Here is a 25,783-nt window from a genome sequence, read left to right as displayed (position 1 = left end):
GACCGGTGGCGCCAGTGCTCGGCAGGCTCGCCTCTGTCACTGCGCCCCAGGGCAGCCGTGGCTACATCGTAGCTCATCCCCACCAGTGTGTGAATGACTGATTGTGTTGTAAAGCACCTTGGGGGTTTCCGGGACTCTAGAAGGCGCTGTACCAAACACAAGCCATTTACCTCGCCACAGTAAACAACAACGTGCTAAATACCAGTCACTATTTTCAAGGTACAACCGTCTTTTGATGTTTGTGACTTCAAATGGTGTTTTTCTTTTAGGGACTCTGGTAGCTTGTCCTAAAGTTGAAGTGGTAGCAGCCGGCTGTTTCTCCTCCTCTGATGCTGTTGAGGGAGACCTCACACCAAAAAACGTGAATGCGTAATGGCTGGAGGAGCCAGGGAGGTGCGGCGCTTCTGCGAGACAAACGCCTTCACAATACATCTATAGCTGTACTGTTAGAACGTTGTTAAAAGGCACGACGACAATGTTTTAAACTAATTTGTTTCCCACATTTGCTATTGCAGCTTGAACGTCTGAGCAGAACCTGCCAGGGACAGCCCACCTGGATGACATCACTTATGCACATCCATGCACATGAAGTTACTTAACACCACGCAGTGTCGGGTTGGATCTAGTTTGTTCCTCTCCAGTGTTTCAGACACACGAACCGCCCTGTTGATCTTTGCTAAAGCCAAAATTTTAATATTAGGCAAAGGCTTATAACTTATAAAGAATACTCTGCTGGTCTCATTTTGAGACCATTAAATCTTAAAATCAATTCAGCGTTGTGTTTGCCTAGAGGCAAATCCACTGGTGCAGTTGTCAGAAACAAACAGAACGCTCATGCTGTGTTTTTAAAAAAGACAGCAGGCGTTGTTGAAATGGTGAAACTATGATGTTGTGTTGAGTCACTTTGAGGTAAAGAAAAGATAAGCATTTTTTTTTTGCCAAGAAAAAAGTCCTGATACGATTTTCTAGAATAAAGTCAAACATTCCGTATCATTGAAATGAAGTGATCAGTTTGTTAGCACCAGGCATTATGGGTATTGTAGGCCTCTGATGAATGGGGGTTTGACTCATTTTCAATCAAAAATAACGATTCCAGAATCTTGATTTTCACTTTGCACTTTTTCTCTAAATATTTGGAACACGGTAAATGTACCCAGTTTAATATTTCTGTTTTCCTCAACATTTAGACGTAATACTAGACATAATATTAATCTTTCCCTCAACATTTAGTATTTAATTCAGCTGTTTTTAACATTTCTACTTTAAAAGTGGGAAGTAAAAATAAATAAATCTGTCTTCTCATCTTTCTCCTGAAAGATGCTTTCATGCTAAACACCCAAAGAACACCTGAGTCGCGATGTTCACGCCTCGGCTGACCAGCCCTTCAGGCGTTTTCATCCAATTACGTGTTTGTTTTTAGTCTCGGTAGCAGACTTCTGATGGTAAAAAAGCCATTTGACTCCTGGATGATATTAGAAACTTCCAGCAACACCCCCGTTAAGCATTTGTTTTAGCAAAAATGAACAAAGTTTTTCTTTATTCAGTTGTTGAAAAGCAACAATAACAGCAAAGAAATGGCATCCTTACAACTGTGATTCGAACAAGATGACCCGAACAACAAACCAAGAGCAGCCCTCAGCGTGAGAAACATCCCATAACATTTTAGGACATACTCTCACACAATGCATATTGTAAAGCTACAAAAATAAACTAAAGCCACATAACCAAATCCATGAGTTTCCAGAAAGACTTTTGCATACCTGTAGATTTGTGAGGTGTGAGGGTGCTCACCACAACACACGCTTCTAAAGTGTAGAGAGGAGGTCCATCAGCACTCATCGGTGCAGTTGAGAGGTGAACACAAGCATACATGAAGCTGAAGCTCACATCATCAACTCATTATTTGGAAGATTACGTTTTTGTGATTGAGTTCAAGTATAGACGTGTACTTGAATTGTTTTGTTATGGAGAAAGACGAGCTGCACTTTACTAAGAACACGACTTCTTTAAGTTTTTCTGGCAGTTGGTGGATGGTGTTTTTAAATTAGGTAATGGGAGAAGGAAAGGATTTTTTATATAATCATTCATTGCACCAAGCAACCTGGATTTATTTTTTTCTGTTCTTTGGAACAACAGGTGACCCAGCTTTGATGGCTGAGATGACAAAAGCATGGCACCACCAACCACAAATTAAATGAAACCCACCCACAAACCCTTGTTGGCATCAGTCGACATACATAGGAGAGACGGGCGAGGAGGGGATCTGATCCAGGATGCGACTCACGTAACTGGCAACGTCCACAAAGCGCTCCTCGTACATCAGAATAAAAGGGTGTTTCTGAGGAAGGACACAGAAAGATTCAGGCTGATTTATGTCTCCATAGCATTACAAATGATTTACAATCACCATACTGAGTTTAGTTATAAAGGTACAATCTCCCATCTCCAGCTAAGCTGCCAAAACACACAGTGTTGGTTTCATCTGAAGCAATCCACCAGATACAACAGCTAAATCATCTCACATTCTACAGATCTGTTCTGTGGGGTACCCCAGGGCTCTGTTTTGGGTCCACTGTTGTTTCTACTGTACATACACCCTCTCTTGGACAGATACTTGATTTTTTACATAATGTCTCTTATCACCTATATGCAGATGACATTCCGCTGTACTGCTCCTTTAAGGATTCTGAATTCAACAAACGGTCTGAATTACCAGAGTGTCTATCAGCGATCACAAGCTGGCTAGGAGATAACTTGCTTCAGTTCAACTCTGAAAAGACTGAATGTCTGATCATAGCCCCTGAGAGCATGGTTCCCCTGATTAGTCTAAAACTTGGGTCAGTTATCCTCTGTCGTCACGACAAACTTAAGAAATTTGGGTGTTTTTGACCAATCAATGTCTCTTGAAGGTCACTCAAAAACGTTGGTCTGAAACAGTTTTTACCACTTAAGAAATATCTCCAAACTGCAAAGGTTGGTGTCAAAACATGAACTTGAAATGGTTCTCCATGCCTTTATCTCCTCCCGTCTAGATTACTGTAACACACTCTTCACATGTTTTAACAATAATCCCTGACCACCTTCAGTTGGTCCAGAACTCTGCAGCGAGGCTCCTAACTGGAGCAAACAGAAGAGCACACATCACTCCTATTCTGGTGTCTCTGCACTGGTTACCCGTTAACTTTCGAGTTCATTTTAGAGTCCTGACTAGAACTTTCCGGGCTCTACATGGTCAAGCTCCTCCCTATATTACTGACCTGTTAAAGCCTTATGCTCCAACCCGAGCCCTCAGGTCCACCCACCAGAACCTTCTAGAAGTTCCAAAGACCAGATATAAAAGTCGAGGTGGTTGCTCCCTCCAGATTATTGCACCCCGACTCTGGAATGATCTTCCTTTATCCTTACGCAGCATCGACAGTCAGGACACTTAAAACAGCTAAAGACTCTTTTATTTGAAGCTGCTTTTACATAAATCTTTTAACTCCAGTTTGGAATAATCTTTAATTTGTTTTAAGATATTTGATCATTTTATGACTTTTTTTCTGATGTTAATCCATTTCTGTTTTGAGATCATTATAATTTATTTTGTTTTAATCTATGTGAAGCACTTTGTGATTCCATGTCTGTGATGAGTGCTATGTGAATAAAATTTACTAATGTACTAAAAGCATTTGTCTGAACGTGCTTTTTAAATACCAGGCATAATGGAGGCTGAACTTTTCTTGAAATGATTTTCCAGGACTTTTCCAGATGCCACAGTACAAGTCAAGTTATCGCAACTGAGACTGGGCGATAAAGATAACCTCACAATAACTTTACCTTCTGATTACATGAAATAAAATCTGTTCATAACACGAGTCCCAAACGAGTACCAGTCAAGTCACGAGTCTTTGTTTTATTCAAAGCAGCAAAAGTGGCAAATCTGCAAAAGAGGCACATACAGTCACAGAACTCTCACCCCTCCTATTGGCTGGCATCCCTAGGTCACGCCCCGACACCAGAACGCGCACTGCCGCAGTAAGCAAAGGGAGTGCTAAACACCAGTTGATGTTGGTCTTTTTGGGACTCGGGTAGGTTGTCCTAAAGTTGAAGTGGTAGCAGCCGGCTGTTTCTCCTTCTCTGATGTTAGTGAGCGAAGAACCTCACACCAGCTGTGTTCTGTTGCTAAATACACGAGTGTGTGATGAGTGGAAGATCCCAGTAAACGCAGAAGTGCGTTGATCCAGTGAGACCTACAACTGGAAGGTCCAATCTTTGGTTTTGGACTGAGCTGTGCGATTGGCTTGTTTTTTTTATTTCCACAAAATATGTATAGCTATGTTAGAATGTTGTTGAGACATGAAAAAATGTTAAGCTAGCTTGTTTTGCAGATTTGCCATTGTAGCTCTTAATCAAGTCCAAGTCCCAGACCTGACTCCACATTTCTGCTGAAACTCACCAGAAGCTCCCTGTACTTTGGCCTCTTTGATTCATCCTTTGTAAGGCTGGACAGAAAAAAAACAAGTACAGCATTCAAATAAAATGCTATTTTAGATTCAAACAGACGAATGTAGCAACTGCTAAAACTTTCAGGGGCTTCATATTTAGCTGGAACCTAAAACATCTAAATGTTGATCAAAGTATGCAATGCAGAGAATGAAATGACACTTACCACAGGTTAACAAAGTTGATAAACTTTGGAGAGAACTGCCTCTCCTCCGAGTTGCTGAGGTGGGGAGGCTCTCCTTTCACCACTTGAGTCAGCTGATCAAAAACACTATTCCACTTGGGGTAAGGAAACCGCCCAGTGGCCAACTCATACTGAAAACAAACCCAGTTACCAACATGTTCTACTACGACACAGGAGATATCAATATTAATGTTCCATGATGAACCAGCTTCTCTTACCAGAGTGATTCCCAAACTCCAAACATCAGACCGGACATCGTAACCTTGTCTGGAAGCACTGGGATCTATCCTTTCAGGCTGGGAACACACAGATACACATTCAGTAATAATTATATTATTCATGCAGGACTAACTCTGCTTGTAGAAGTAAGAAGAATGAATTAAATGCCTGATTTCATTTAAAAGTCATTGAGTGAATTGAATATTTGGGCCACAACCGACCACGGCTCAGTAGCCATTTGGTAGAGAAAATTTTGTTGGCAAACAGAGTAAGACGTTTCTTGAAGTAGGTCATTAGGTTTTCACACCCCTCAGGAGGAACTTTTGCCCATTTCTCTTTCCAGAAAGTATCTGAATCCTTTTAATTTATTCAGCCATTTCTGCTTTGTTGCCTGGGTGATTTGTTTTTGGGCCACGCTGTGCTGATGGACCCATCACAAGCCCCCTCTTCAGATTTCCAAATGAGGAAAGACGGCACTTGTCCAAGATGTTATGGTCCATTATCCTCTCCATAGGCCCTTCAATGTGTTGTAGTGGATCAATAGTTACATCTTACGTAGGAAACCATCAAAGGTGAGATTCCATAGAAAATATGGAATCAATTTGATGGATCTTTGAATACTACCTTCAACCAGAAGATCGGAACTTTTTATTGCAGGGATTAGGTAACACTTCGTAACAACCCAGAGTCAAAAGAGAGAGACAAGTTTTAAAGTTTAAGAAGATTTTTTCCAAACAATTTAAAACAAGGCTAACTAAACACTGTGTGATGAATGGATCTAGGTGTGAATGAGGCAAAATGGAGGGTGTAATGTGGAATGTCGTTATCAGAACTGTCGTTTCCGGAGAAGCGTTAGTTCTGTGTGGGAGCGAATGTTTTGCTCTAAACTATAGTCGGAGTTTCAAAAACCACATTCAGGCGCTATCTCGCCGTTCTACATACCCTCGCGGAGACCGCCGTTGCAGATCCAGAATGCCAGGTTCTCGGACCCCCCTTTGGTACCGGAGCCGGTGAAACAGCGTACGGTATGACAGACTAGTCTTGGGATTGCCTCCAGGTAAGCGACAGGTGTTTGACAGCGTCAGCAGGACCCTGAAGGGTCAGTGAGTGCAGCTTTTACTCTGAAGGAGCGTCGCGTCAGGTGGAGCTTGCAACAGGTTTTATTTTCCAGCTTGTCGTTAGGTTCTTTGTGGTTAAAAAGTTACGAGTGGCCGGCTCGCAACTCTAGAACGTTTGAACTGAGTTAAGGATGACGTGGGAGTTAGTTTTATAATTCAGATGTTTTCTTCAGATGTTTATGGTCGAATCAGAATTGGACACAAATATAAACACCGCACAGATTATGCCACGCGTCAGAAAGGAAAGCTCTGATTGGAGAGACAAAGGAATGTGTCATGTGATTTACCATTACGTGTGATCAGTCTAGTGTGTAGTTTAAAAGTTATATTACTTATTAAAAACTATCATAGGATTATAATATCAAGTAATTAATATTCTCATTTCACAGATCGATTTAACATTGAGCTTTACATGATTATTTGGACTAACACAGGTATTTGATTATTATTTAACAGAAGAGAGTTCTGATCTTCTTTCTTCTCTTGAGCTGTAGGGGGAGGCAAATAGCTAGTTAAACAGTTTAGATGCAGAGGCATCAAAAGGCCTTGAGCAATATCTCAAGGTTGTTGATTCTTCATGAGGAGAGGGGAGAAGACAGTCCCTTCATGACGCTACAGTGTCAGAGTCATTCTGTACACTCAGCAGAAAACAAGCTACAAGCACAATGCTTCCACCTCTATGCTTGCCTGTGGAGATGATGACCTCCGGGTCAGACGCTGTATTTCTGCACCTCTAAAGGCCACAGGTTAAGCTGATGCCAACGAGTTTGATTTTGGTCTCACTGACACCTCAGTGCTCCCTTTAAAACTTTCTTTAAACATTCAGATGTCCACAGACAAACTTATGAAGGACCTGATGGGGCTTCTTGAGCAGGGGAACACTGTACATGAGTGTTCTCAGTGATGCTTGATGTTAACAAGCCCCTCCAGGACAGCTGTGGACCGACACAGGATGTGTCTCATGATCATTCTCACCCCACGAGGTCCAGACAGGTGACTGCACCAGCAGGTACCTTCTCAGGCTCTCTGCTGATGGCTTCACAGCCTTGAGAAGGTCTGCTATATTTTACCTGGTCCATATTTTCATGCAGTGCTCCAGTTCTGAACAGCTGCTTCTATTTAATCAAGTTTAAGTACATTCCCTCACTATCTAGGGCATCCCTACATGAGAAACAATATCTACTTAATCTTTTTATTCATATAGGTTATCCCAGCTTATTGGTCATAAGTAGAGGTAAGCTCTTAAAGCACTACATTTACCGACTCCTACACATGATACTATGTTTCTACACTCATCAGAAAATAAGTAATGTTCACAGACATCCAAACCTTAGAAATTAAATAAATTAAATATTAAAACAAAAAACTATTATTCTTTTTTTCAATAAAAGATTAGTTATCTGTGAAGACTTAATGTTGTCCAACTGAGGCAGACATCTGCTTATTTAACACAGCTGAGCTGTGGGAGAAAATATTCAGACTTTTTAAATCTTATTTTCTATCACATACTGTGGCTTTAGTGTATTTATTAACTTACTATTAATTATAAAATTATAAATAACAGGTCACTACTGTCTGGGCATAGAAAGTGTTTCTAGGAACTAAAGCAGCAGCTCACCTGTTCCTTCCACACTCTCAGCAGCAGCAGGTGATCAACAGAGACGTAACTGAACACCGGCCCGAGAAACACACTTTTTGCGCCACTTAGAGCGCTAAATGGATGTGATCTTGAAGAAAGTCACTGCATGTTATGGGCAAGTTTAAACCCAATAACTGGATTTACTGAGAGACCGAATGATGAGTTAAAAACTGAAAGGCAGGCAGGACCTTATCTCTGCCTGACCCAAACAAATTCTTATCTGAATGTGGCGTCCTGGTAGCCTTGAGCTGCGAGAAGAAAAATAAACTCTACAAAGGGATGCAGACAGATGCTGTAATAAGCAGAGAGACGACCAAGTCACTGCTTTGCAAGTCACAAGTCTTTCCAATCAAGTCTCCAGTCAAGTCCAAGTCAAAGACAACCAAGTCCAAGTCAAGCCAAAGTCCACAACTTTGAACTTTCAAGTCATAATCAAGTCATCTGTCCAACTTCAATTTAACGACAGTGATAAATAAATTCCAGAATTAAAGCTTCTTGAAGCTTCGTTTATTTGCTCAAACAGCAGAAACTGAAACTGATTATAAACGAAGAGCTGCTGCAGTCAGCAGTACAAGATCAAACCCAGAGCCAAGAATGATTCATGATTTTTGTCCATGTCGAGCCACTTTTGTGCTAAATATCAAATATGCTCAAGTCATCATCAAGCCAACAGGTGCAAGCCGATTCAAGTCGCAAGTCAATGTGTTCATGTCCGAGTCAAGTCGTAAGTCTTTATAGATTATCAAGTCAAGTCAGAAGTCATTAAAATAATGACTCGTGTCCAAGACATATGACTCGAGTCCACACCTCTGGTAATAAGTCCTTCTCTTGAATCCCCTCATCTTGGCTGGAAAGCCACGTTCTCATGCAGAAGACGAGACATCTACTCTCTGAATAAAGCTCATCTTTCTTGGCTCATAAATGACTACATAATCCTACTCTGGTGATGACATTATGTTTAAATCCAAAGTGTTTGATTAATGTGTCCTTTACTTTATATTAATGAATGATGGGTTAAAATGAATACTTTTCTTGTAATGATTCATTTCAGATCTTAAACAACACCAGATCAGTAATTGTTGATTCTAGTAATTTAATCTATCAGTACAAATGCACTGATATCACTTCTTATTATTACTGTTTAACATTATTGCTCCACATAACTGTTGCACCATTTTCATTTCACACTAAGAGTTAACCTCTAAGTATCTCCAAGTATAAGAGGGGATTCTCTGAGGTCTTTGGGAACGCCCTGTAAATGGCCTGTATTTGATATAGCGCCTTCTAGAGTCCTGGAACCCCCCAAGGTGCTTTACAACACAATCAGTCGTTCACCCATTCACACACACATTCACACACTGGTGGGGATGAGCTACGATGTAGCCACAGCTGCCCTGGGGCGCACTGACAGAGGCGAGGCTGCCGAGCACAGGCGCCACCGGTCCCTCCGACCACCACCAGCAGGCAACGTGGGTTAAGTGTCTTGCCCAAGGACACAACGACAGCGACAGACTGAGCGGGGCTCGAACCTGCAACCTTCCGATTACGGGGCGAGCACTTAACTCCTGTGCCACCGTCGCCCAACAACGGCCAACGTCTTTAAACTTGTCAAATTCTGATTTGTCTAAATTTGTCAACATTTAATAAATACAAGGATCACTTCCTGATCTAGTCAGTTCTCCAGCCGCCTCCCGATTAGACCGATCGGGTGAACAAGCATTTGGAACCATTCTCTCTTTTGACCAAGGTCACAGTCGCTCTGCCACGCTTGCGAGTGAAATCAGACACAACAGCCTTGGAGGCAAAATAGATACGCCAGCTTCCTGCCGTCACCTGGAGGGTATCTCAGACTAGATGGGTCATTCTCGGAGCTAGACTACGGGTTCTGTTGCCCTAGGTCCAGTACCGGCAGTGTCCATCCCGACCTCTTGACCCCCCTGGATCGGATGGGGACACAAAGAGTGCAGAGACTCGGCACAAATGGCGTTGGATGGTTTTATGAATAATCTCTAGCTTATCAAACCATACAGCCAAACTGGTTTTACAACCCAGACATCACAAGATCTCTTAGATCCTTAACCAGTTTCTGCTAAAACATCTAGCTCACATTCCACTAGGGCTGAAACGAATCATCGAATGATTCGAATGGTTGGATTCGTTCAGTTTCTTGATTCATTTTTTACAGATTCGAAGCTTCGTTAAATGTGCGCTCCACAGTCTGAACACATTTTACAGGTGCACTACGTGGTGACCTAGGTGCTGTGGAGGAAAATAGAGAAACCAGCAAAGACAGAAACCATTTTAAAAGGCAGAAATGGTCCAAAGTTTGGGATCAAGAGTTAAACTATGGGTGGATTGGCTAATGCTAAGCTAGCAGGTGGCATTCTCACGAGCAAGTATGGTTCAGAAAAAAACGTGGTGGTTGTGAACGACTAAACTCCACAAGCGTTTATTTGTGGATCTCTGCAGCGGTGTGGAGCAGAGCCGCTGCAGCTACCGTCTGGTTGTTGCTACGAGTCCGCTCCATCCACCGCAGACACTTTGGCAAGCCTTTGTAGCATATAATTCAATAACACTTTATATGGCAATACAATGTAGACTAGATTTTGTTGCCAACCCGTACATAATAAGATAAATACCACAAGTACATTGTTAACAGTAGAAATTAAATGTTAGCGTTTCTAGTAGCTTACCACTGAACAAGTTAATGACATAATTAAATATTACTCGTTATATGTGAATAGATTTAGATGTGTTATTTTGACTAGGATGAGGTCAATACAAACCTAAATTGAGAATGAAATGCAAGTCAAATGTTGTTCCATAAAATATTTATTAACAATAAATATCAGCTGGAAAAAGAGGGAACTAGACAACACCAACTTAATACACATCACTGAGCCTTTTATAATTTAGCTTTTTTATTTTCCTGTTTTTAGCAGAAGACCCTGATCTCGTTTCACTTGAAACGTCGTCAAATAGAATACTCGATTAATCGGTGGAAGATTCGATAGAATACTCGAATACTACAGTATTCTATAGCAGCAGCCCTGCATTCCACCATTTCATTCATCCTGTGTTATCCTGTACAACCATCATTTCATTCATACTTTGTCATATATAATCATTAGTTTAGGAAAATTGAATTCAATTCAGTTTTATAACCGAATAGTCAAAGAACCTAGAATAATGGTAAATCAAATATTCAAAGACCAATCAGATTGATGATTCATATTTATATGAATTGGCTTAATGAACTGACCTGTATTGGAATGTTTACTGTGAGAAGTGCCTTGAGACGACTCTTGTCGTGATTTGGCGCTTTAAAAATAAACAAACTGAATTGAATTAATTGAATTTAAACTTTAACTTCTCAAATATCACTGTGTGTCTCCTATATGATAAAAGTTTTATCATAACAACCAACAATTTATAAAAGAAAATCATGAAGTTTAACAAGGTTGCCCAAACTTTTGCATCCTTAAGTAAGCACGTACAATTTATTTATTGGATACTACGCAGTTTCACAGGGCTGCCCTGAAAGACTATGTAATTCGTGTCCTGGCTCCATGTAGTACATTTAAGAATAAAAAGACTCATGAAATGTCTGATTGGTGTTTCACTCTGACCACATGGACTCACTTACCGCCATATAAGGCCTGCAGCCCGCATCTCTAGTCTTGGCTATGGAATCCACAAGCTGACCACTGATGCCAAAGTCACACAGTTTGATATTACCCTTTCGGTCCATAAGAATGTTGGAAGGTTTGATGTCTTTGAAGACAAAAGGGGACAATTTTATTCAGCAACAAAGTGAGCCACATTTACAGCTGACAAAAAAAAATACAATTATCTTACCTCTGTGAATAATTTTCAAATTTTCTTTCAAGTGATTCAGTGCTTTAACTGTCTGTGAACACAATCAAACAACCTGGTTATTGTTTTTATGCTAATCACACCATCACATGTAAAAAAAATGACACACGACAAGTGCTTACAGCTAATGTTATTTTCCCTAGTATTTCCTCTGGAATGACGTCATCTAATGTGCAATATACATATTTGTAGAATTTGTCTAATGAGGTAGACATAAGCTCCATACATATCCAACAGTCGCCCTGAAAGTCAAAGTTCAAAGATCAGTTTTCCTATTAAATAAAAATCTCTACAAAATCTAGTGCATGATCCAAACGGTGTGGGTTCACCAGACCTCTCTGAATAGGGCACCATAGAACTGGACAATGTAGAGACAGTCGCTACTCCTCATCACCACATCGAGATCCATCAGCAGCTGCTTCTGCTCCTTCTCATCCACTGTGGAGCGAATCCTCTGTGGAGCACGCACACATTTCAGGCCAACCTTCTCACAAGCTTCTAAACTCAGCCCATGCGTGATCACAGTAAGCTAAACAGTAAGTCGATATAATGGGTATGATTGGTCCTATAATGTGTCTGTTGCAAGTTTCAAGGAGACAAGGAGCAAACATAAAGAGTTTGCAACATACTGGAGGATTTGCTGTCCACTGCAATCACTAGAAGAAAGGGGGGGGGGGGGGGGGGGGGGGATGTTTGTAAGGAGACAAGCGGCTCCAGACCATAAAGTGTCAAACTGGCGGGTGAGTGGCTGAGCCAGGTGGAGGTGCGGCAGAGACTCAGCTGAAGACCAGTTCAGTGCATTGCAGCCACGTAGAGACGTACAGGCGTCACCGTGCACCTCTTAGCCAGACGGCGTTAATGCGACTTGATTGTTCAGACTGCAGTCACTTTCAAAAACATCAGATATGTACTGGAATCAGTACCACATATGAACGTAACCTGGATCGGATTTGAAAAAAATCGAATCTGCGCTGTTCAGACTGTTATAAAAAAAATAACTAATATGGGTCGCATGTGGGGGGAAAAATTGGATTTGATGCACTTTGCCTGCAGTGTGAACGTGGCCTTAGACACTTATCTATACTCACTTCACTTTTTATAGATCTGTCAAAAGCCTTTGACACTGTAGACCACACATAAGCTACTTTGTTTGGGATTGTCTGATCATGCAATCTCATGGCTGCGTTAAATGTGATTGGTTGACCTCCGAAAGTTTGAGTATCCACACGGGAGTACCACAGGGTTCCGTTTTGGGACCCCTTTTGTTCATTATGTATATTAATGACATAAGACAAAATGAATCGGGTGCTAATTTACACTTTTACGTTGATGACAGCCATTTACTGTTTTGGAACATCCCCCATTAAAGCTGTTGAATTCTTACAGAAAGCTTTTAATGAGGTCCAACCAACACTTGTGCTGTTAAAATTGGTCCTCAGTGCCGACAAGACTAATGTTGTTTTCAAACTCTAAGTATGCCCTCTGTGACCACTCGAGGGAAACATCATGGAGGTGGTCCACACAAACAAATACCTTGCTGTCGATGACTCCCTCTCCTTGAAGCCCCATGTAGATAATCTTGTGAAGAAACTCAAACTCCGACTGGGTTTCCTTTTTCAAAACAAACTGTGTTTTTCTTTTGAGGCAGAAGAACGACTAGTGACTGCAACATTTCTGTCTATTGTGGATTACGGAGACCTCTTGTATATGAATGCCTCAGCACAGTGTCTTGGTAAGATGGATGTGGTTTATCATGCCTCGCTGAGGTTTCTTACTAACTGTAGACCACTGACCCACCACTGTGAATTGTACTCTCCAGTGGGATGGTCTTCTTTATGCAGCAGGAGGTTGGGACATTGGTACACTTTCATTTATAAGGCCATGCTTGGATTACTACCCACCTAGATCTGTAACTTAGTCTCATGGAGAAGTGTAACTTCTCACAGCAAACCTCTATTGTTCCTTTGTGTCCCATTTGCTCGCACTGAACTGGGCAAAAGGGCTTTCGTTCACTCTGCTCCTTCTGCATGAAACAGGCAGCAGGAAAACTGGAAATTAACCGATTTTATTTCCTTCAATACATTTAAAACCTGACTGAGATGCCTCGAGATGGATTCCCTGTGTAACTGCCTTCTGTAATTTTGTCTCTGTAACAGAAACATTTTGTAACTAACTTTTGCTGCCTCTTGGCCAGGATTCCCTTGAAAATGCGGATTTTAATCTCAATGGGACCTTCCTGGTTAAATAAAAAATAAATATACAGGTTATCAACACAAAACAGTTCATTTAAGTGTTAATCGCTCTTTAACGGCAGGAAATACTGGTATCTGATCAATTGTATTCAAAAGTGGAACAAATATATGCATTCAGTGTTCTTTTGTCATTTAAGGGACAAACTAGACTTTTATTTTTATGCAAGTTCGTTTTTTAAACGACGGAACCGAGCACGGTTCTGTTCCAAATGCCATCCTCGTCCTCTCATACTCGGTAGAACGAGCTTTCTGCTGTGCTTGCCAAGAACATACTTGTCAAGTGCACAAGAACGTACTAGCGTCCTTGAGTATTGAGAAACTGCCACAGTCTGTTGGACAACAATGCTTTTTAATTTTAGCAGACAGAAAATTTGTTTTGTAGTTTTACAAGAAATTTAGATGGAATACCACTCTTTAACAAATTATTAAAAGGTCACACATGACTAGCGCTGCCACAAACAACTATTTTAATAGTCGACTAATAGCCAGTTTTGTTGACAGTCAGTTTATGGCGACTTTTGTTCTCCACCATGACATGCTTCGTTTTTAGGTGCTTGTGCATCACCGATGTGCTCTCGTGACAGGAGAGTTTCACTTTGCAGATTTAGCATTCTACATGCTTTTCTGTTGTCTTTGTAAAATGTTCCCAAACGTTTGAGCTACATTGCCGACCCGCCATGACGTCTTCTTTCTCCGGTGATTCTGATTCGGAGGCTGACCCAGATGGCCACTACTGTGCATGTGTCTCATGCAGAAAGGCAAAAAGCAGCTGCTGAAGGTGCCGCAGCAGGAGAGATTATAATACTGGTCATAGAATTAACGACGCCGGCTATTAAATTTATAGTCAACTATTTTATTTGTCGACGTCTTCGTGACAAATCGACTAATTGTGGCAGCACTATACATGACCCTCTTATAAATCAGCTGGTGGAATTTTAGTTACCTTGACGGCCATAATCTGACCCGTGGGTTTGTGGACCATTTTGCTGACGGAGCCGTAGGCCCCGCGACCAATCTCACCAAGGTCTCTCAGATCCTCTGCAGTGAAGTCGCAGTGCTGCTCCGGGGAGATCTTTAGCTTCCCCGATGACTCGATGCTGTGTGTTCGCAGGCGCTCTCTACAGAACCCAGAGCAGGTGGGACCAGAGAGGTGGGGATCACATGTAGAAGAAAGCAGGATTATGTATGAGGGTCATTCACAGACGTACTCATGACATTAAAGCCAAAAATATATTTATTTATTCCAATAACAGAAGCTGTGGCTGCAATAATACTGTGAGAACATTTCTACACCCTTCCCTTTTTAGTTTTTCTTCTTCCGGCTCTTGGAGAGGACAGACGCTTTTTTCCTCCTCTCCTCCCTATCTTATCCCAAGGCTCTTTGTCTGTCTTTGGGTGTACGGCGCTTCTGTATTTTTTCTGGAAACTGGAAATTATTAAAAATGGACCTGGTCAGCTGGTCTCTCAACGCGATCGACAAAATTTTTTCAACAATGAGAACGGGAGAAGGAGCTCCCGGTTGCCCCTCTGGGACAGAACCAGCTGGGCATATCATGGACTCCTGGAAACAGTGGAACCTGATCTGCCTCTCTCAACTGTCTGTAGAGGATTCTGAAGACGGCTGGATATTCGTGGTGTTGGCGTCAGGTTTCTTGCTTTTTGGTGTGTGTGGTTACCTGGCTTACTGGAAAATTAATGAGCTGTCGAGGAATATTGGCTCAATCCCGGAGCTCAGGGATGGATTACACCGCGCTGTGAACGCACAAACTCATATAATTGTCGAGATGAGTCGTAAACTTGGAACTTTGGCTGAGATTCAGGCTCTGGCAAAGAAGGTTGATTCGATCAAGGAAAAAGTTGACGGGTCAGCACGGATTGGGATGGATTAATAACGCCATTATTGGATTTAGAGGGGTTGAGGACCAACGGAACTTTAAGACAGAGAGGAAATTATCTCTGTCTGGCCCCAAAACAAGTTATTCTCTGAATCTGGTGTCCTTGAGCCTGTGAGGCGAAGTGAATATTCCCCCTCAGAAGAAATGTGGAATGCTGCCGTCACCATGGCAACTCTGTCTCCCTATCCCAGCCTGGGCGGGACTGTGACCGGTGAAGGCCGCTGAATCGTTTCCAGGAGTCACTGTGCTCTCTAAACCCAACTACCTCCCTCCCCTGTCCAAACGGAGGTGACAAGCGCTGCTTATCGCGGCTGCATGCACTGATGTGTGGAGAGTCCCAAACCCACCACCCCACCTAGTGGACACTTGCGTTGTGTAATGTCTGAAGTCTGTGTGCATATCTGTCTGAGGTTTTTTTTGCATAGCAAAGCTGCCCTCTCTGTGGAGGGTAACTCTGAAGTGCCTTTGTTTCCTCCACCTGACCCAATCCTCATGTAAACCCTCTGATCTCTATTAAGGTAGCGCGACTCGGGTTGTGAATGACCACAGTCACCAATTCTTGTCATGTGTCTATGCCTATGTATGTATGTCTGATCTCAGAATTGTGTGTGCTGAAACTCTAATGTCCCTCTGGGATTAATAAAGTATCTTCGAATTGAATTTGTCACCTAAATGTTTCAGATCAAACGGCAATTTTCCATATTAAACCATGTTAGTCTGAGAATTAACTGTAATTTATCATATTATTTAGAAGGCTGAGTTCAGTTCTTCTAACATTTCTTATCCAGACATGTAGAATTAATAAATCAGTCCAATAGAATCTGTCTGACAACATGAAGGAGGCCAACAGCAACATCTCATGTCTTACTCTAAAGAAATTCAAGAACAAACAAACCCAGAACAATATGTGTGTGTGTGTGTGTGTGTGTGTGTGTGTGTGTGTGTGTGTGTGTGTGTGTGTGTGTGTGTGTGTGTGTACTTGTTTAACTATCCTACTTAAGACCAAAACAGTTATATTAACTAATCTTCTGAAGACTTATGGGCCTCATTAGGACCAAAACCCAGTTCTAATATGGTGACCCCCCTGTTTTAGGCTTAGGGGTGAGGTTTAGAGGTACACTGGTTATGGTTAGGGTTTAGGTTAAGCATAAATCCAGTTACTAAATCGAATGGAAGTCAATACAAAGTCCTAATATGTATAAAAATACGAACTTGTGTGTGTGTGTGTGTGTGTGTGTGTGTGTGTGTGTGTGTGTGTGTGTGTGTGTGTGTGTGTGTGTGTGTGTGTGTGTGTGTGTGTGTGTGTGTGTGTGTGTGTGTGTGTGTGTGTGTGTGTGTTTCTATTCTGCTTTGGCCCCCAAAGTTCCTTGAAACGGCCCTGGGTGTGGGACTGAGTTTGGAAGGTGATCTGAACTGCATCAAATATATAAATATTACATGCTTATAAATTATCACTTTATACAGATAAAAATATGCAGTGGGATTAATCTACCTATTATTTTTTCAAGCACTTTGATTTGGTTTCTGTATTTTTTTCCCTGTCCTGTTTGTTTCTGATCTTCTTGCATCTCCTCTCAACCATCCAGAAAAAGTGCTGCCAGGCTTCCTTCATTTTCACCTCCAGTTACTTTTATAGTGTGACTCATCTCGACGCATAGCTCTGTCTCCAGACCCAGTTTCCTTGAGAGGGGCTGGACACTACCACTGTCGAGCTGCTACAACTGACAGGTGCCGAGCAGGGGTGGGCATACTAGTTGCTCTTGGCACCAGGATACCTTAGGCCGCAGCTCAATGATCAACTTTGTTGACTACTGACCATCATCTGATCTGCAGCTGCATGTCTTGGACACTCGGGTGAAGCGAGGGGCAGAGCTGTCAACTGATCACTACCTGGTGGTGAGTTGGCTTCGATGGTGGGGGAGGATGTTGGTCAGACCTGGCAGGCTCAAAAGTATTGTGAGGGTCTGCTGGGAATGTATGGTGTAGTATCCTGTCAGGAGAAGTTTCAATTCCCACCTCCGACAGAACTTCCAAAATGTTCCGGGGGGAGGAAGGGGACATTGAGTCCGCGTGGGCCATGATCCGTGCTTCCATTGTCAAGGCGGCCGACCGGAGCAGCGGCTGCAGGGTCATCTGTGCCCGTCATGGCGGAAATCCCTGAACCCGCTGGTGGACATTGGCGGTTAGGGATGCCACCGAGCTGAAAAAAGAGTCCTATTGAGTCTTTTTGGCCAGTGGAACTCCAGAGGCAGCTGATGAGTACCGGCAGCCCAAGCGAAATGTGGACCGGGTGGTCACAGAGGCAAAAACCTGGGCGTGGGAGGAATTCGGTAAGACCATGGAGCAAGACTTCCATACAACTTCAAAGAGATTCTGGTCTACCATCAGGCGCCTCAGGAGGGGAAAGCAGTGCACTACCAACACTGTTCATAATGGGGACGGTGTGCTGCTGCCCTGACTCAGGACGTTGTGGATCGGTGGGCGGAGTACTTTGAAGACCTCCTCAATCCCACCGGCACGTGTTCCAGTGAGGAAGCAGAGTCCAGGGACTTTGGGTTGGATTTCTAGACACATCCAAGGTGTTGAGGGGATCCATTTGATGGCCTAAGGATTGAGTCTCTGCTTTTTGCAGATGATGCGGTCCAGTTGGCTTCATCAGAACATGATCTCCAGCTCTCACTGGAGCGGTTTGCTGCTGAGTGTTAAGCAGCTGGGATGAGAATCAGCTCCTCTAAATCTGAGACCATGGTCTTGAGTTGGAAAGGGCTAGAATGTCTTCTCCAGGTCAGGGATGAGGTCCTGCCTCAAGTGGAGAAATTTAAGTATCGCTGGGTCTTGTTCACAAGTGAGGGAAAGCTGGAGCGCAAGATCGACAGGCGGATTAGTGCTGCAGTGATGTGGGCGCTGTACTGATCTGTCCTGGTGAAGAGAGGCCTGAGCCAGAAGGCAAAGCTTTCAATTTACCGGTCGATCTACAATCCAACCCTCACCTATGGTCACGAGCTTTGGGTAGTGACCGAAAGAATGAGACTGCGGATACAAGCGGCTGAAATGAGTTTTCTCCGCAGGGTGGCTGGGCTCTCCCTTAGAGAAAGGCTGAGAAGTTTAGTCATCCGAGCCTCTCTCGGATGACCGTGTAAAAATAATTAGAAGAACTGCCTAAGACATTAAACAGTATGTATGGCTATCTCTTGCATTTACTTACATGTGAGGATTCTGGAAGGAAGGAACTATGGGGTTGAGCATGAGCCTCGAAGTGGATTTCACCGAAGGGTTGGCAAAGTTCAGCTTCAGAGCCTTGCGTTTGACTATCAGGAAGACAAAGACACAGATCTGAGTTGTCTCAATGTTTTTGCCACACTGTGGTACAAACAGGCTGTCTGATCGGATCCTTGCCACACCTATCAGACTCACTTGAGATAAGCCTTCATATTAATGAAAACAAATTAAAAAATCCCCCCCAAATTACTATTAGGTAGGTGTATGGTTCATTTATTCCCATTACTTAACTATGAAACTAATCAAATATAAATGCAAAAATGCTTTGGAATATCTCAAGCAGTTTTAGACCAGTGGAAGGCAAGGAAGAACAAAATGCTTTTTTGAACACCAGCATGGAATTGAGAGGATCCAAGCGCTCAAAAACAGACATGCATTTCACCTGATGTTTATTAGGAAAGGCTGGTGGGAAAGGGAAGGGTGAGAAGACTGGAAATGCCTCCTGAAAGCACTCCTGCACAGACCCTGAGCAGTCAAACCTCACTCTCAAGTGTGTTTCTGTGTAAAAGTTTAAATTCATTTGACTTATATACACTTTTTGTATGTTTAATTAGCAACAATAAAGGTCATAATATGACATAACACCAATGTAAAATATTATTGTAATGCAATAATAATAATAATAAAAGGTAATAGTGATTAATTATAACTTTTACATAGAAACAAATATCAAACTGTCTGAGAGATCAAAGTGTGCCCATCCCTCAGACAGCACTTGAGTCACAATCCTTACAGAGTAAATCGCACTTTAGTTAAAAAGCTAAAACATAACATTCTAGGCGAAGTCAGACACCTATGGTACATCTCTAGAATATCTTTTCTTTGAGGTCCTGACAGGAAGTACTGGGTTCTTTTTGCCAGTCTCCATTCTTCTAACTCAAATCCCAATCATGAAGCCCCAGTCCAGAAGAACTTTTGATGGGCGTTACTGCATTTAGGGACAGTCGACAGTAGTGGACAGTCTCCTTGACTACCAGAACACCACACAAGCTCTCTCAGTAGTGCACAGTGGTCACTTGCTGTACCCATGAGCTCAGGTCAGGTCGAACAGTCATGATCCATGACCCGCTAAAGGACCAAAACCACTTTGGACTACTGATGTATACCCACAAAGAGTAGAGGTCAGTGTGCTTTAGTGTGCGAGTCTAATGCTTACTTTGGGGCACTCCAGACAGGCTTATCTGAAACCCTGAAGTAAAGAAAAGACATGTTTACTACTTTTTCTCAGGGCCTGTTTGAGTCGGGCTCATTAAGAGTGAGGTCCCAGAAAGTCAGAGCTGAAAGTGGAATGCACGACAGGTTACTGTGCTCCAGTTAGGGAAGGAATCACCGTACAGTGTGTCTGACACGCTACCCTGCATTTGGTTTTTCTTAAGTTTGCTTAACTCAGGACCACAACTTCAAATGTGGTAAAAGAATCAAAGAGTCAGTGAAACCTACAAGCACTCCATTCTGAAACATGAGTGGTGCTGTATGTTGGTGTTGTTCCACTGGCAGATTTAAGTCACCATTTTATCTTGACTAGGCACAGGTGACAGTTACTTGACACTGGATGCCTATAGCATATTACCTTCATGTTTATATGTTCATAGCATACGGTATCTTATTTGTTCAACAGTGAAGCCAGAAAACCCCATTTAAAGATGACACCAAGGTGTTTAATTGAAATAGTCTAATGCACTAAATAAATAAGTAGAGAAACTTTTTACTTAATTCTGAGTGAGACTGGGAACCAATGAAGATCTTTCAGAATTGGGCTGATACACTAACTCATGCGAACCCTCATTAGGACCCTAGCAGTGCTGTGTCTGGACATGTTGCCGTCTCAGAATGCTTTTCCAGAGATGCTGATGAGGACTGCATTACAGAAGTCTAGTCTGGAAGAGGCAAAGACCTGGACAAGCTTCTCCGTGTCTGCCAGGCTTAGTATTGGGCGGTTTATGCTAAACTTCCTAAGATGATAAAATGTTTTACACAAGTGTTTGATAGGGGTGTCAAATGTGAGTTGCAAATCCATTTTAGCACCCAAATTGATGACAGTTGTGGATAGGGATATAATTTGGCGAGAGAAAATGAAAAAGTGGAGCTAATGTGGTGTGCCAATTTGATTGGCTTCTGTTCAACTGAAGAAAGTTGACTTTGATCCATGCCTCTATGTCCTCCAGACAAGTCTTTATTGTACATGTTAGTTAGCACAGGGGCAGAGAAGGTGGATGGTGTCTTGAGATAGAGCTGAGTATCATCAGCATAACAGTGGAAAGATATCCTGGCCTGGCCAGCCAGAGGTGAGAAGGTATGCCAGTGGAACGTGACCCAGATTCTGGATTATTCTGTTTTGACAAATCTCAACCAGCTTTCTGAAAAATAAAAAGCCTAAAGACAGTCGGGAAAAACTTCCTGTCTTAAAGAGAGCCTAAAGTCATGCCCATCTACTTCTGGACCATGGGTCCCCAGAAGCACGAAACAATGAATGCAAGTCAATGGGGCTAAAAATACTATTTTCTAATTCTGCTGTTTGTGTGCCATGGACTTCACATATGATGCCTGTGAATTTTAAAGGGGGATTTTGATGACAAGAACACGCTTATTTTGGAATGGGGGGGAACGTTATTTTAGGTGTTGTGTGAAAATACGTCCAGGACTACAAATGCACATCACCAAACTGATCGAACCAGACACGGAGAACAACAGATGGAAAATGCCTGTAAGTTCAGCGAACTTCAAATCCTTCCTTCAGGAGTAGAGCTGAACGATTTTAGGAAAAGATTGAATCGCAATTTTTCTAGCAGAAATTGCAATTTCGGTTCAATTTACGATTTTCAGCAAACAAAGGTCCAACACTAGCCTGCCAAGCCATCCTGTAGATTAAGTGAAAAGATGGTCTAGATTCTTATCTAGTACAACAAATCATTCACATTAATATTTACTATTTAATCATACAATAAAAACAGTTAAAGCTATTAATGTTTTCTCCCATTATTATCTTTTTAAATAAATTTTATGTGTTTGTGAAGCAACTTGTGATTTTTATCTAGAGAGGAGCTTTATAAAAACAGGTTGTGCTCCAAAAATGCATGGAGGAAATCTGTAGGTAGAAATAGCTTTTACATGTATTAAATAAAAAAAAACTACAGTTTTCCCTGCATTACCGCGGCAGGCTGACTGCACGTTTTTCGAAACCATCTGATAGTTTTTGCTCACTAAAACGTCAGCTCCGTGAGGGAGACGCACGCATTCTGACACCTTAGCTTGTTTGAACTAACGTGTGCCATCAGAAACAAACTAGTGATGTGATGTTCACGAACGAATCGAATCTTTTGAACGGGTTTTCAAAGTGAATGATCAAACCATTTTTAAAAGAGAAGCTGAGCTTTCAAGTCAACTAAAGTGTTGCACTCCGCACTCGCGCTGATGATGCATAAACCAAGCTTTAGAATTCAGCCTGAACCTGCTGATGTGGGAGGAGTCTCTCTCTCCCTTACTCAACTACGTTCTCTCTCTCTCTCTCTGTCCCGGGTTCACCTACGGCACCATTATTATTGTCTCTAGCAGCACCGTGTGTGGGAACATAAAACAGGGAAAATAACCTGAACGTGCAGCTCTGACAGCTGTGGAGTTGGGCTCGGCTCTGGACGGTACACCCCACTCCCCTCTCCCGTGCTTTTGCCGCCGTCATACACAGGGGGAAAACCCCGGATGTAAAAAAAAATAAAATAAAATCACACAACTGATCCTGGATCAGTCAAAACCGCTAAAACCGCAGCGTTGATGGTCACGTGATCGTGCTGTTTGAAATAGCTATTTCCGTCAAAAAACGATAGATCGTTCCGCCCTATTCAGGAGGAAAGAACCATCGTAAAGTTTGCAAGTAGCAACTACGCTAGGGGAGAGGAGATTATGTGGTGTGGTGATGCACCAACGTCTGATTTGTAGTCATGCTAATTACAAACTTTTACAAGCAAGGTGTGTTTGAAATACACATTACTTTTCATTTAAATAGAAGTATAACATATGTGCGATCCAGGGCATAAAGCAAAACAGATTCAAAAATCGCTCTTTTGGCCTTACTGACTTGCATTCACCTTTTCGTTCTTCCAAACCCATGAGCCGACCGGCGAGGGAGGAGACTTAGGCTCCCTATAAGGTCTTACTGAATGGAGTCTGCCTACTGAGTCAACTTCAGGTTGCTCTAATGTAGAACTGAAAGAAGAAAATTTATCAGCATGCAGATAGGGGAGTTTGATGACAATAATATACAATAAACTATAAAGTTTTAGAAACAATGAAAAAAGATCTATGAAGTGAGCAAATAAGTGAAGGGATTTCTTAACGGAGATGAGGCGGACTAAAACAACAAAAGAAAGATGTCGGAGAGAAGACTAAGACCTTGTGAAGTGAGAGGGAATACCTGTTTCATTCTGACATCTCCAGCAGGTGTTGGTCTCTGAAAGGTTTAGATAAAACATTTGGTATCTGTCACAGGATAAGAAAATGCAGCTCTTTGAGCCTGACATAAATGACATTTAATCTTCCAGGAGTGAAAAAGGTGAATGTTTGCAGGTCAATAATCAGACAGGCCATCTGCCCCTACTCCAGCTAAACTTGATCCTTGCCCGCTAATGGACAGTTAAAAGGCTGGGACGAATAGTCAAACATTAAATGTAGCACACATTCTCATTAAAGCCAGCTCACACACATAAGTCTCATAACAGAGGTGTGATTTATGCAAGGCTATGGAACCACTGACCATCATTAGCAGCACGGTAAAATTTGGTAATCAAAGTTTAAAAACTTTTACTGGTTATCAAACTAAATGCGTGACTTTGACACAGATACAAGAGGCGTGTAAGAGAACGGGGACCCCGGTGGGAAAGTTATTTAATCTCTGAGTTGGTAGGCCTTTGTATGTTTCTTGCTAGCAGCAATGTGCTAACAGCAATGGTGGAGCAGACATCAGACAGTAGCTTAGCGTGTATGTTACAATTTGCAGTGTGGACTTAAGTGACCGACGCGGAAACGATAAACATTTAACATGGTCTCGACAGACTAGTCGGCTGAGTTATCTCGTGAGACGACTAAACCCCAGCTTTAAAGTCTGGGGTTACCATTTGATGTCAAATAAAGAAACCTTAAGCGTCAGCGGAAGGTGTACAACTGGGCCTTCAAAATAAAAGTCCAATTCGACAGCTAAATTATGATGACTTGAATCGTAAAATTACTTCCTCGCCTTATCATATTGTAGAATGACACACCAGTCCTGCACACCAGCTGACCGTAACATAAGTGTATAACATACATTTCAAGAACAGTCACCATATGTCATCTTATCTGGGCAAACGTTAGATCAGCTCCACAGATCTACACTACCTTGAACTGCTCAAAAGCTACAATCGTGATTTATTTTGAACGCACTAACCGGAAAATGTTGTTACAATTCCCTTGACCGTCTCTTTTCCTTCTGGGAAACTAAAAGCTAGCTTTTCCGCCTGTCTCCTAAATGCGCGTCTGAAACGGGAACTGTGTGATATGGAAGGTGTAGTCGCCTACCTTGCATGCTGCTGCTTTGTGTCTGTTGGTGAAGCTGATGCGACACGGCCCCCACGATGTGTCCGGAGCTCGTAGAGTTGCTACTCGAGCTGTGAGTCGCCATTGTTTTGTTCAAGCAGCAGCACTCGGGCAGGCTGGCTGCTATGCAGGGTGGAACTTCCCTCCCCTGCCTCCAGACGGGACACTGCGTCACTTGAACGCAACAGCTGCACCGCGCCCACGTCTGAACCGCTGCCTTCACGGGACTTTGGAAAACCGCCCACTGGCAGTTTACACACCTCAAGCATCTTTGCTCTAATTACACATTTACAATACTCTAAACCTGAACTAGGTCAGTCGGCACTAATAAAGACACTTCCTGATTATAAATAACTTTATTTCATTCAAAGGAAGCAGATTTCCGCACTTTTTAGAATTCACTTAGCTCAAAAAATTACAAAATTTAGACTTCACCATGGACTAGATTATTTGGCATTAACAGCTAAATTCATAGAAGACAGTTGGTTAATTTGTGAAACCTAGTCGATTAATGAAAGTCAACAGAAGGCTCTCCTCCGTTATTTATTGTGAGTTTGGATTATCATAACATATTTTTTCAGTACTATAGGTTGAGGTTTATAAACAGTGTGCTATGTTTATGAAAAAAAACTTTTATAATTTGAGCAGATTAAAGATGCGTGGAGTGTAAAAATAGTTGAAAGTGGCCTTTCCAAATTGAAAGATAAAAAGGGAACCAATTCCAACTTTTATCAAATCAAGAAACAACTAATTAAATAAATAAAAGAAGAGAAAGAAAGAATGACAGAAAGGATAAACAAAAGATTTAGACAAATGAATAAGAAAAATATAAAACTTTTAAAATGGCATTCGAATGACTTCAGATTGTTAAAATTATGTCAGAATAATGCACACAGGTGATAAATAGTAAGGTGTATAAATATAAAAATTCCTATCTCACCCTCCGTGGGTGGTCTCATCCTTCCAAGCTCGGGTTTTCTACCAGAGGCCTGGGAGCTTGAGGGTTCTGCGCAGTATCTTAGCAGCAGCTTACACCTGCAGTTATGTGGTGGATCGTCTCAGGGGGCTCTTTGCATAGCCTACACCTTGGGTCTGGTGTGGTGTGACAGATCTTGGCATCTGTTGCTCTGGTGTTCAGGGCCTGTTCCTGTGCAGCCATGATGAGTGCCTCTGTGCTGTCCTTCAGACCAGCTCTTTCTAGCCATTGATAGGATTTCTTGATATCAGCCACTTCAGTTATCTGTCTGTGGTACATCGTTTAGGGGTTTGCC

General features: G+C 42.2%; 1 protein-coding gene across 4 annotated transcripts; it reads right to left on the bottom strand.

The window, feature by feature from the left end:
- Positions 1 to 1,520: 1,520 nt before the first annotated feature.
- LOC107397353 (dual specificity mitogen-activated protein kinase kinase 4) lies at positions 1,521 to 24,829 on the bottom strand. 4 transcript variants are annotated; one of them, XM_015977326.3, is made up of 13 exons: positions 24,495 to 24,829; positions 23,356 to 23,391; positions 20,104 to 20,136; positions 18,874 to 18,976; positions 14,717 to 14,891; positions 11,856 to 11,975; positions 11,644 to 11,763; positions 11,504 to 11,555; positions 11,292 to 11,419; positions 4,888 to 4,965; positions 4,652 to 4,800; positions 4,439 to 4,484; positions 1,521 to 2,338 (listed from the first exon to the last, which is right to left on the bottom strand). In XM_015977326.3, the coding sequence occupies exons 1-13, from the start codon at positions 24,595 to 24,597 to the stop codon at positions 2,225 to 2,227; spliced, it is 1,257 nt and encodes a 418-aa protein (XP_015832812.1). In that variant the 5' UTR covers positions 24,598 to 24,829; the 3' UTR covers positions 1,521 to 2,224. The 4 variants fall into 4 exon arrangements, with proteins under 4 accessions (XP_015832812.1, XP_015832813.1, XP_070401462.1 ...); XM_015977327.3 differs by lacking the exon at positions 20,104 to 20,136; XM_070545361.1 differs by lacking the exon at positions 23,356 to 23,391.
- Between the last annotated feature and the right edge of the window lie 954 nt (positions 24,830 to 25,783).

Source organism: Nothobranchius furzeri, chromosome 16, assembly GCF_043380555.1.
Source record: "Nothobranchius furzeri strain GRZ-AD chromosome 16, NfurGRZ-RIMD1, whole genome shotgun sequence".
NCBI lineage: Eukaryota > Metazoa > Chordata > Actinopteri > Cyprinodontiformes > Nothobranchiidae > Nothobranchius > Nothobranchius furzeri.
The sequence above is the reverse complement of the archived record's forward strand: the minus strand, read 5'-3'. Positions and strand labels throughout refer to the sequence as shown.

Coding starts and splice junctions, on each gene's coding strand:
- LOC107397353 (XM_015977326.3), bottom strand. CDS start 24,597: ATGGCGACTCACAGCTCGAGTAGCAACTCTACGAGCTCCGGACACATC. Junction 11,556..11,643: donor TAGGGAAAATAACATTAGCT/GTAAGCACTTGT, acceptor TTGTGTTCACAG/ACAGTTAAAGCACTGAATCA. Junction 4,801..4,887: donor GGAGTTTGGGAATCACTCTG/GTAAGAGAAGCT, acceptor GTTTGTTTTCAG/TATGAGTTGGCCACTGGGCG.